Here is a 12,560-nt window from a genome sequence, read left to right on the forward strand (position 1 = left end):
GACTGGAGGCGGAACTGGTTATTCCGGTAAAGATCCAGGGTTAATCCCGCAGCGGGGCGGCAGGCCGACCGTGGCCAGATGCTGGGACTTCGGCGAGCCCTGGCCCCCCAGGGCTGCAGTTCGGTCCTGTCTGCCTTCTCCTGGGTCTGGAGTGGACATCCGATTTGGACAGTAGACTTCCAAAGCGTAGAAACGTGATGATGGAGAAGTTCCCTGGGGATCCAGTGGTTGGGACTCCGTGCTTCCAATGCAGGGGGCACGGGTTCCATACCTGGTGGGAGAACTAAGATCCCGCATGCTGCGACATGGCCAAAAAAAGCTCCCAAGAAATGTGGTGATGAAACGTAACCTCCACCCGTGGGAAAGAGGCCCATCCTGGTTTTATCATGAAGACATCCCGTGCTTGCACCAGTCCGGGCCTGAACATGCACGAGCGCATTTTTCAGGAAAAAAAAAAAATCTGGTTACTTTTTATTCAGAGGAGCGATTTGGTAATTCAGGGAGCGGTTTCCATGCTTCTGTACCTCCTCTGTGCCTTAGAGAGGAGAATTGTTGGGGCAGAAAAGGCAGGTATCCTGCCGTGTGCTGCGGTGTGCTGTCAGAGTCTTCGCAGGGAAGCAGAAAAGTCTGTCTGTTCCAGGCGGCGGTTTGGAGGTCTGCAGAGTGAAAAACACGTTTTCTGCCAACCCGCTGGGGTCAATATAATGGTAGCATTCAGGAGGGTCGTTCGGACACATCGGCCACGGAATGTGCTAGAAAGAGCCCATCTGGGTGTTCAGCCCTTTGCAGGGAACAAAAAACACCTTTGAGTCTAAGAGGAGGGGCAGAGGAGGAAGTCGGGATGTTATTTCGGGGGAGGGTCGGGGGGTTGGTTGTAAGGGGGGTGGGGTAGAGGAAGGCGAGGAAGAGAAGTAAACATTTCTCCCAGACCTGTTATAAAACTGTCAGCCGCCGCTGTCTTCAGGATGAGCTCGGTTTTTGCGGCAGTTTTTTTCCCCCCAACCTGGGGCTGGAGGACAGCCACCCGTTCTATTTCTGTTTTCCCACCCTGCACGCATGCCAAAATTCCCCTCGCCAGCGCCCTGCCTGGTGGAAACTCAGCCTTTCAATGCAGGAGGCTTGGATAATTGTGGCGTGTTTTTTCGATGCCACGCCCAAACCTGACAGACGGGGGTTTCTTAAAGGTAAGGTTGGAATCTGCAGACTTGTCCATGAAGTCTTCGGCGTTTGTGACATTAACATCCACTGGTCTGCCTTTGCACTTGAGATGGAGATTTTATCCAGGCATGATTTTGCACCATCATGCCCCGGCCCCTGGGGGCCGGGCTTTGGAGTCATGTGTCCTTGACCTAGAACGTGACGTTGAGTCTTGGGGTCGCTGGAGAAAGGGGGTCTTCTCTCCCCTGGGGCTGTCTTGTCATCCTGTTAACAGAAGCCATAATCCCTCCCCCTAGCAAAGGGAGAGTCCAGTAGTTCCGTAAAACCCTCTCTGCAGACCCAGCCGTGTCTGTCTCCTCCCCGAGAATCGGAAGCTCTGGACAGTTGCCCGTCGCTGCTGCCTGGTCCCACTGTAGCCCACCTGCCCCATGCCTCAGCCATCTGGGTCCCCAGAGACCTCCCAGATGATGTGGCTCTGTCTATAGATAGAGATACGTGATATAGATAGATATGTAGGTAATAGGTGAATGATAAACAGTTGGATAGACAGATGTTAGATAATGATAGATGGGTAGAAAAATGGCTGGATGGGTGGATGGCAAGACAGATATCTTTTAGGCTGCAGACTTGAGTTCTGAGGTTTGCTGTCGTTAATACTCTGCCCACAGTGGAAATGCCAGGAATTCTTATTCCCTCTTAATACAGGATATTGTGTAGACAGGAGCTTGTTGGAACAGGCACACTTGGGCGTTTACCCCAATGGAATGTCAAGGGTACGATGCCAGCTCCAGGAAAACCGGCTCCAGAAGCTTGGGTCCTGGTGTTCTGTTTGGCGTGACGGTGTCTTTGGGCCGTGCTCTGGGCAGGGCATGGTGGCTGGAGGGGAGGACCGTCTGGTCTTTGAGAACTGAGCTCTGTGTGTTCCAGCCGTGGGCTGTGAATTTTAATTTCTGTCGACAGCGGGAGAGCCAAGGCCTGGATTGCTTGATCCCTTTGTTTTTATCCTGGCAACCAGCTCCTGGGGGCCCCAGACTCACGTTGTTTCAAAGTCCCCGTTAAAGTCAATGTCACGAGTTCCCACTTAGATTCAAAACTGCCATAAATTGGATTGGCCGAGTTTCTTCCTCTGCTGTGGAGACATTAGGAAACCGAGAGCCTTTTGGTTAATGAGACAATATATTTTCCCTTCTCCCATCTCCTCGGCCTCATATATCCTCGAGTTGAAGTCTTTCCAACAAGTGGGTTGTGTGGAATTTAATTAATGGCTTTGGCCATTCCTTCTGAGAGCCCAGTTCTTTTGAGCTGGGTGGGAGTCCTCGCGGTGACTCAGAAAATCCAAAGCTTTGTTTCCACCTGTTGCTTTGCATTCGCCCAAGACCCAAATATTTTGGGTGAGTTTTTGAGACTTGAATGCAGAATCACGTAAGGGGTCTGAGCTACGCCCATTTGCCCTGTGGCAGCACCAGGAAGGTTTTTTTAAATTGAAGTCTGGACGATTTACAACGTTGTGTTGATTTCAGGTGTACGGCAAAGTGATTCAGTTATACGTATACATCTATGTTATTTCGGCTCGTTTCCCTGATAGGTTATTACAAGATAATGAATATGGTTCCCTGTGCAATACAAGTAGGACCTCATGTTTATTTTATATACAGTAGTTTGTATCTGTTAATCTGAACCAGGGAATTTTAATGATGCTCTACTCGGCTTTGTCCCACTCGTGTTTAGGGTTTCCTCTTTTCCTGTGTGTGTGTGTGGTTTCTTTTCTTTTTTTTTGTTTTGAAGAAGAATTTTTTTTGCTTTATTTTGAAACAAAAGGATGCACGTGAAATGTCCTTGATGCGTATTTTAGAACAGCTATTCAGTTAGAGTCGTGAAGCTTGAGAGAGCTGGAGGTGACCCTCAGCCCCACCGTCCCATGAGACCCGTCGAAAACATAACCCTGTTGTTTTTGTCTGCGTCCACAGTGTCTGACCAAGCGTTTGTCACGCTGGCTACCAATGACGTCTACTGCCAGGGGGCCCTGGTGCTGGGGCAATCATTGCGGGACCACAGGGCCACCAGGAGGCTAGTGGTGCTGGTCACCCCTCAGGTGTCCAACCTGCTCAGGTAAGACTCAGACACGCACCTGGTCCTTCCTCCTGAAGACGCAGGTCCCAGCCATGGTTTGTGGGCCCGGACCACCAGCTGTCCTGGGGGGCCTCAGACACTTGCACAGTGCCCTCCGGTCGTTATTAAAGGAGGAGGCTCTGCCAGGGGTGTGGCCAACTTCAGAATCCTTGTAGACAACACGCTGTGTGGGTACCGTGTCTTGTCTCAACTACGGAAATTCAGATGCCAGTTACTTTGCGGGGGGAGAGGGCATCTTTGAGAAGCAACTGTCCTAAGCTAAGTTAAAGATTTTTTTTTACGTTTTTATTGAAATATAGTTGAATTACAATGTTGTATTATTTTCAGGTGTACAGGAAAGTGATTCAGTTATATGTACATACATATTTATTCTTTTTCAGATTCTTTTCCCTTATAGGTTATTACAGGATATTGAGTAGAGTTCCCTGTGCTCTACAGTAGGTCCTTGTTGGTTATCTATTTTATATACAGTAGTGTGTATCTCTTAATCCCCAATTCACAATTTATCCCTCCCCCCTTTCTTCTTTGGTAACCATAAGTTTGTTTTCCATGTCTGTGAGTCTGTTTCTGTTTTGAAAACAAGTTCATTTGTATCATATTTTAGATTCCACGTATAAGTGCTATCGTATGTTATATGTCTTTCTCTGACGTACTTCACTTAGTGTGACCATCTCTAGGTCCATCCATGTTGCTGCAAACGGCATCCTTTCATCCTTTGTTATGGCTGAGTCATATTCCATTGTATACATGTACCACATCTTCTTTATCTATTCCTCTGTCGACGGACATTTAGGTAACTTCCATGTCTTGACTGCTGTGAACATTGGGGGGGGTGCATGTTTCCTTTTGAATTAGAGTTTTTTCCGGATATATGCCCAGGAGTGGGATTGCTGGATCATAAGGTAGCTCTGTTTTGAGTTTTGTAAGAAACCTCCACACTGTTTTCCACAGTGGCTGGATGCAACTTAAATACTACATAGAACACTTTGCTGATAAAATTGAAAGTAGGAAATACTTGATCCTTCTAGGGAAGTTCAGATGATCCACATTGACACCAGGAGAAGTGAAGCCCTTCTGTTGACCAGTAACAGTGGGAGAAATGGAGAATGTTATCAAAGGCTTATCTGGGGGAAGGACCTGGGCCTGGGCAATTGTAAGGGATGTTCTGTAAAACTGGGTACAGTAAATTGATTTCCATGCAAAAAGAACTATCTGAGCGCCTAGGGGGAAAAAAATCAACGTGTTCCTTTATTTTAAGACATTGTGCTAATCTTGATACGGAAACTTGATTTACAGATTTGATTGTGTTTGCATATAGATGAGAAAAGCCCCCCAGTACAGATTATCAACAAGGTAACTCTAGCCCTGGAATAAAGAAATAAATGACTCTGGAGAAACAACAGGGTCCTACTGTATATTTAGTATTCTGTGATGAGCCATCATGGAAAAGAATATGAAAAAGAATGTGTACGTATGTATAACTGTGTCACTGCTATACAGCAGAAACTAGCACAGCATTGTAAATCAACTGTACTTCAATAAAATAAAGAAGACAAAAAAAGAAAGAAATGATGCTTGCTGTAAGAAAACAAGGATAGTTCATTGTATAAAAATCTATCATTGTAATTCATCACATCACTGTATCAGAGAAAGGCAATGATGTGATCCTTTTATATAAAAGTTGAACACATACCCACATGATTTCCAGGTAGATTTTGAAGATAAAGGTAAAATTTGAAGTGTAGGAAAATCTTAGAAGTTGAGACATATAGCTTCTCAGTCTTGGCATGACTGACATCTGGGGCTGGAGGACCCTCGGATGAGGGGCGCCCTGTGCCCTGTGCAGTAGCATCCCTGGTCTCCACCCACCAGGTGCCAGGAGCTCCCCCCCCACCCCCGCCAACCCTCCTTGCTTTCGTGATAATGAAAAACGTCTCCAGACACTGACGTAGATGATTGCTTCACGTGTCTGCCATTTTTAATTACACAAAGCAAAGGGTACCAGAACTGCTGTATGTCAGATGTATTTGTATAAACGTAAAAGGCAAAACAAGCCAAGTAGGGAGCCCATTTACAAACTTTATAACGAGGAGAGGGTGTTGTCCAGAGAATAATGAAAGAACTCTTCCAGATGATAAGCAGAGATGGATGGATGGATACAACCAGGGTAGACGGCATGACCAAGTGATACGTACTCTGTCTTCACAGACATTGAAGTCATGTCACATCAAACAGCTCAGTGATACTTATGACCCGTCAGGCTGGCAAATGTGTTTTTAAACGTCGGTGTTTTGGGGGGGGGCGGGGGCGTGCACAGACCTTAGTCATTGACATTAAGTGATGTCATTAGTCTTTAGCCAAATTGGCTGTCACCCATTCTCCTAGTAGTGTTTCAAATGAGTGGATGCTCAAGGTGTATTTCTTCTTGCCTAAGATGATTCCTTCAGGCCCCAAAGAGAAAGAAAAGAGAAGAAAATACATTTGTGTGCGGCGGACGTTTCCCTGTGCCTGGGCCGCTGAGTCTTCACAGTCAGACCCAGGGCTGCAGTGGACCCAGCATTGGGAACGGTGACCCTGGGGGTAGCCACGCATCCTTGGGGGGACCTCTTTGTGGTCCCATCATCATCTCCTGAATCATGGTGTGCGTGGAACAGTTACATAGAACTGATAAAGCCAAAAAAACCAGACATGTCTGCTCTCTGCTAGGTTCCTATCTCCTTAGCTGTCCAAAGCTGTCAGCGCGTGTTTTTCAGTCTTTCAGGGTACTCACAATGAACTGTAAAATGTTCAGAGACAGTGTTACAGAAAGACTGGGAAAGGCTCACTGAGGCAGACCTCGTTGCACTGTTGTAGAACCAGTTACGTATTTTGCGGTCGTTGGTAGGGTTGAGGAACGGTGCTCTATGATGCAGTCAGGGCAGTAGGACGTAAACAGTGACCTGTGACTCCAAATGACCAGGGGGCGGTGTTCAAGAGACTGCCATTCCTCCAGGCTGGGTGGTGCATCCATGGTTGGGGGAGTCTTTCTGCAGGGAAGGGGACCCAGTAGCACGTGCTTGTAGGTTCACACAAATTGCATTCTTGAAACTTAATTCTCCCTCCGGGAATTTAAGTTAAGGAGGCAAGGAGAGCTGAACAAAAGCCTGTAAGGACACAGGTGCTGCTTGTAGTAACGACATTTCTTGGCCCTCTACCTCCCTCTTTATACAATCGTGAGGATGCCATAAATTCCTTAAATAACTGGGTAAAAAGCAGGAGGAAATTGGTGATGACGTGGTATTTTCTTAGAGAGTGACTTTGAATACTGTGCAACGTGAAAGCACAGATGTGGAGTAGAAGTGGAAAAGCTACTAGAGAATAGAAAAGACAGACCCAGAAGCTCCAACATCTGTCTAAGACTGGGAGTTTCAGAAAGGACAGGAGTGGAGAGAAGGGATTCAAGGAAATATTTCAGCTCTGAGGAAGGATTTTTAGATTGTGGGTGTTCCCTGAGCATTGGGCAGAATGAATGAAGGAAACCCAAGTGTTGATACAGAAGGTACCATTTCAGAGCACGAAGAAAGAAGAAAAAGTAATAAATGCGTTTCAGGTCTCAGCCTGGTTGAGACAGCTGAGGCCTCAAAGCTCTTAGACTAACTAATTTTGAAATGAAATGTCTGTATTCAGCTAAATGCAATTTGAAAGCAAAATCAAGATGTTTCAAATATGCAGAAGCTCAGCCGTTTTACTCCTCAAGGACCTTTGAGAAAAAATTACTTGAGGATATGCTCAAGCACAATGAAATGTGAATCCAAGAAAGAAGAAATAGAATGTAAGAAGCAGTGCAAAACAAATAAATGAGTAATATTGAGAGTTAATTGGGAATGCATTGGTGAATAATTACGAAAATAATCTGGGATAAACAGTCCCCATGGGAGGTGGTTGGGGGATAAAAGGGGAGGGAGACAGGTGAACATACGCTAACATTCCTGTCTTGTCTGGGGTGAAGTTATAGATGATAACTATCGTTACATTTGATAGAAAATAGTAAGGTTAAATAGATGCGTTGAGGGTTTAAGGGTGGCAACCACCAGAGGACTAGAAAGGGTATAAACAAAAAACATGAGGGAGAGAAAAAAATCTAAACCAAGCAATGAAAAGTAGGAAAGAATTACAAAGAAGAAAGTACCTTTTTCAGGGCGTGATATGGAGTGTGTGATGTCTTGCTACTGGTGACATTAACCTTGGTCTCCTTTGGGGTATCTCTACGGTAAAATCATTATTTTTGTCTTTGTAATTGATAAATATCTTGGGGGAGGTACTTTTAGACTATGAAAACACGCTGTTTCTCCTCAAAACCTTTACTCATTGCTTTTAGGGTTCCTCAGTGAATTTTGTCTGCAACACTTATCCTGTGATGTTCATCTAATGGTGATTTTTCTCTTTCCCTCATTCCTTCTACGTTTATTACTTGGAATTCTTCTGGGAGGAAGAGCTACCCCTTTTACCCCATTTACTTATGTATTCACTCATGATATCAGTATGGATCCGTGAATATTAATTTTATACTTTAGGTTTTGTTGTTGTTGTTTTTGTGGTACACGGGCCTGTCACTGTTGCAGCCTCTCCCGTTGCGGAGCACAGGCTCCGGACGCGCAGGCTCAGCGGCCATGGCTCACGGGCCCAACCGCTCTGCGGCATGTGGGATCTTCCCGGACCGGGGCACAAACCCGCGTCCCCTGCATCGGCAGGCGGACGCTCAACCACTGCGCCACCAGGGAAGCCCTGGGTTTGTTTCTGTTTTCTTGCCCAAATTGCGTCAGCTTTGGCTACTGGGACCTCCTCCTGATTGACTTACTGTATCCTTTTGACATGCCCCCATCCTTTTTCTAGCACCTTCTTAATTTTTTGTCATCGCAAAGATATTCCAGGCAACAATGAAGTAGAATTTAAGCAAAAAAAAATTTTTTTTTTTAAACATCTTTATTGGGGTATAATTGCTTTACAATGGTGTGTTAGTTTCTGCTTTATAACAAAGTGAATCAGCTATACATATACATATGTTCCCATATGTCTTCCCTCTTGCGTCTCCCTCCCTCCCTAAGCAAAAAAAATTTTTAATGGAACAGAGGCACATTTCATTTTGATGAAATGTACATTCTTTCAAAATTTGAGTCTCAAACTTGTATGCAACGAGCAATGTAGGTTTTGAATATGTAAAGTAAAAACTGATGGAGATCTTCTGTTGGTTTCTACCTACTCAGCCTTCCCTTCTCGCTGCCCATGCACTTTAGAAAGAGAAAGTACCTTCCTAAGAGCTGACCCGAATCAGTCTGTGTTAAGATGGTTTAATATGTCTTGCTTTTCACGTTTGCCTAAGTGTTAAGCGCGAGTGAATTGTGGGCAAAGCCACGAGACCCACATGGGGAAAATAAAGTCTGGTATGAAGACTGCAGCAGCAAGGGACAGCATGTCTCATGTTAGATGGTGGGCTGTTCTGGGATTTGGCATGTCTTTTCCAGGGTGATCCTCTCGAGCGTGTTTGATGAGATCATCGAGGTGAACCTGATAGACAGTGTAGACTACATCCACCTGGCCTTTCTGAAGAGACCTGAGCTCGGAGTCACCCTCACCAAGCTTCACTGTTGGACACTCACCCATTATAGCAAGTGCGTCTTCTTGGATGCAGACACCCTGGTGAGTACAAGGGAGAGCAAGGACCAGACCCTCCACTTGTTGAGGAACCCCCGACAAAGACCATGCTGCTCCCTCCTTAAGCAAGCTGCTAGCTCGTGCCGGTGGATCCCCACCAGGTAACGTCCATCACTATCACCAACATCGTTTAGTCGATCAACATCAGATAGAACACACCTACTGCAGTGGACCCTGCTGAGGACACTGGGATACTTGAAGGCATGTTCCTTCCCGAGGAGGGGTTTGTGATCACATTATTTCATCTACACGAAGTGAAATATTAGAGAAATATTCTTCCTTGATTGTACCGTGAATTATAGAATCCTGAAGGGACTGGTCCACCTGTCTTCTGAAGCTGTGGCATCCCCCATTGTCATTTGGGGTAGTTACCTTTGGTGTAGGAGCCCAGGATGGGCACTTTCGTAAACAGCCATTGGAAAGTTGAAATGTAAAATGAGGTTGGAGTGTCAGAGATACATTCGAGCTTGTCTTGGTTGTGCAAAAGCAGCTCTGTAGGAAAACGGGGGTGGAGAGGAAAATAATAAGTGCGTAATCAGAGTAATTTCTTTCCCAAACAGCACAATTCAGAAAGCCGGTAGGTGTTGGAGAGAACTGCTGTTGGTGGTCAAGCTCTCGAAGACAGTGGATTATATGATACTGACTTGCAGACCTCTCTGTTTATGGATTTCCAGTCTTGTAGGTCACATTTGCTAGAGGAAAGAGAATATATACAGTTAAGAGCATTCCATGGAGGATCTTAAGAACCTTGAGGTGATAATTGCATTTCAGTGACGGTGTTACTTCAAACCCTTGAAATAAACCAGGGAGCAATCTTACACACACACTCTTCTCTTTTGAATATAAGTCTAAAAGAAGAGAGTCAGGGGCTTCCCTGGTGGCTCAGTGGATGAGAGTCCGCCTGCCGATGCAGGGGACGCGGCTTCGTGCCCTGGTCTGGGAAGATCCCACGTGCCGCGGAGCGGCTGGGCCCGTGAGCCATGGCTGCTGAGCCTGTGTGTACGGAGCCTGTGCTCCACAATGGGAGAGGTCGCAACAGTGAGAGGCCCGCGTACCGCAAAAAAATAAAAAAAAATAAGAGAGTCAGTCAAAAAATTGGGTATAAGTTTCCCGTCACTGAACGTTGTCTGGCCCATTGTGAAGTTCCTGTTGCATTTCTCACTTGTGCCCCAGAGGTTAAGAGAAGCGTCGCTGTTACTGAGTCCAAGCTTGTACTGCTCACCACACGAGACAGGCCAGTAAATTGAGAGACGAGGTGTTGGAGCAAGGAATAATGACTTTATTCGGAAAGCCAGCAGACCGGGAGGATGGTGGACTCGTGTCCCAAAGACCCATCTTCCCTGAGTTAGAATTCAAGCTGCTTTTCCACTAGAAGGGGAGGGGCTGAAGTCCTGCTACTGGTCAGAATTTCTTCCTTCTTGCAGCCATTCCCAGGTGGGCCCGATGAGGTTTTCCTGGGAGCGAAACAGAGGTACTTTAGCTTAACACTCATTGCACCGGAGGCAGGGTTCCCGGAGATGGGCCATTATGTATTGTTTAAGCTTATGGGCAACCTCCCTTTGGTGTTTAACTTCCAGCAAAAGCAGTAGAATACAGAGGTTAAAGTAAGAGAAACGGGTCTCATATGGGGTCAGATTGGTTCTTCCCTGTGCGATCGTACGGGTCCCCCACGCTCTGTTGCTCCAGGTGCTGTCCAATATCGATGAGCTCTTCAGTAGGAGAGAGCTTTCGGCGGCCCCGGATCCCGGATGGCCGGACTGCTTCAACAGCGGGGTATTTGTCTTCCAACCTTCCCTGGAGACGCACGGCCTCTTGCTAAAGCATGCCACCAACCACGGCAGCTTTGACGGTAGGTGAAGGGCAGCTGGACGTTTGTGGGAGAGAATGGGGCCTGAACGCATCCCTCTGGCCCACCGACGGCTATAGTCCCCACCACCCCGTATCCGTGAGTGGCAAGTTAAAGTTGGGGCTTGAACAAGTGCAGGAAGAGGTGAAGATGTAAGTGAGTAAGTACACGGTAGAGAGGACCGTTGAAAATATCTTCGATGGGTAGAAGGGAGAGCTCCTCAGTCCTGATCCCATAGGATGTGTGGACAACCTTTCTTTAAAGGGCCCGATAGGCGACTTCCCTGGCGGTCCAGTGGTTAGGACTCCGCACTTCCACTTCAGGGGGCACGGGTTCCATCCCTGGATGGGGAACTGCGATCCCGCAAACCTCGCGGCGCAGCCAAAATAAAATAAAAAAGGACCGGGTACTTAATGTTTTCAGCATCGCGGGGCGTATCATCTCTGTGACAGATACTTATCCCTGTAGTTGTAGGGTGAAATCAGCCATTGACAGGACTTAAATGAGCGTGGATGTGTTCCAGTAAAACTTTATTTACAAAAATGGGTGCAAGACTTCGTTGGCCAACCCCGATATAGAATAAAGGGGAGAATGAACTGAAACCAGAGACTTGCCTGAAGAGGCATTAGTAGATGGGAAAAATACTAGAATTTTTGTAACGTGAAAGAAAATGGTAGACTATTGAAAAATTGGAATGTAGGTTGGTGCAGCCGCTGTGGAAAACACGATGGAGGTTCCTCAAAAAACTAAAAATAGAGCTGCCGTAGGATCTAGCAATTCCACTTCTGGGCATATATCCAAAAAAAGCCCAGAAATGCTCATTTGTAAAGACACGTGCACCCCAGTGTTCATAGCAACACTGTTTACAGTAGTCAAGCTATTGAAGAAACATCAATGTCCGCAGATGAGTAGATAAAAAAGATGTGGCATACACACAATGGAATATTACTCAGCCATGAAAAAGAATGAAATATTGCCATTTGCAGCAACATGGATGGACTTGGAGGGCAGGATGCTAAATGCAACAAGTCAGACAGAGAAAGACAAATGCTGTATGCTGTATGGTATCACTTATATGTGGACCTAAAAAATACAACAAACTAGTGACTATAACAAAAAAGAAGCAGACTCATAAATACAGAGAACAAATGAGTGTTTATCAGTGGTGATGGGGAGGCAGAATAGGGATAGGGGATTAAGAGGTACAAACTATTAGGTATAAAATAAGCTACAGGGACATATTGTACACCACTGGGAACCGAGCCAAGATTTTATAATGACTATAAATGGAGTATAATGTCTAAAAAATTGTGAATCACTGTTTTATACACCTATAGCTTGCATACTATTCTACAGCAGCTATACCTCAATAACAACATAATAGTCAACATTGATAGAAAAACTCCTTCTAGGTAAGGACGAGGTAACAAAGTTGGCAAAAATGATGGGAACAGCGATTGTCAATACCAGATAGAATTCCCTGGGGAGGAGTGGAGAATTTTGGAGACAATGTGCGATTTTATTATTAATTGTTTGCACCATCGGTGGAGAATTCTGGAGAGACTATGCACTTTTTATTGTCATTTCATTTTATTTTCTTTTTTTGGCTGCTTTGGATCTTAGTTGTGGCACGCAGGATCTTTGGTTGAGGTGTGGGCTCTTCTTTGCGGCATGCCGGCTTCTCTCTAGTTGTGGCGTTTGTGTTTTTTTTTTCCTGTCTCTAATTGTGGTGTGC

The 12,560-nt window shown here is 45.8% G+C and overlaps 1 protein-coding gene across 1 annotated transcript in view; it reads left to right on the forward strand.

Annotated features, from left to right (window-relative positions):
• The first annotated feature begins 512 nt into the window (after positions 1-512).
• Positions 513-12,560, forward strand: part of GYG2 (glycogenin 2) — a 29,033-nt gene continuing 16,985 nt past the window's right edge. Inside the window, exons 1-4 of the mRNA XM_065901017.1 lie at positions 513-570; positions 3,126-3,267; positions 8,790-8,964; positions 10,666-10,828. Of these exons, the coding sequence (XP_065757089.1) occupies positions 513-570; positions 3,126-3,267; positions 8,790-8,964; positions 10,666-10,828 (538 nt within the window). The remainder of the gene's footprint in view (positions 571-3,125; positions 3,268-8,789; positions 8,965-10,665; positions 10,829-12,560) is intronic.

The sequence above is a fragment of the Phocoena phocoena genome, chromosome X (genome assembly GCF_963924675.1).
Source record: "Phocoena phocoena chromosome X, mPhoPho1.1, whole genome shotgun sequence".
NCBI lineage: Eukaryota > Metazoa > Chordata > Mammalia > Artiodactyla > Phocoenidae > Phocoena > Phocoena phocoena.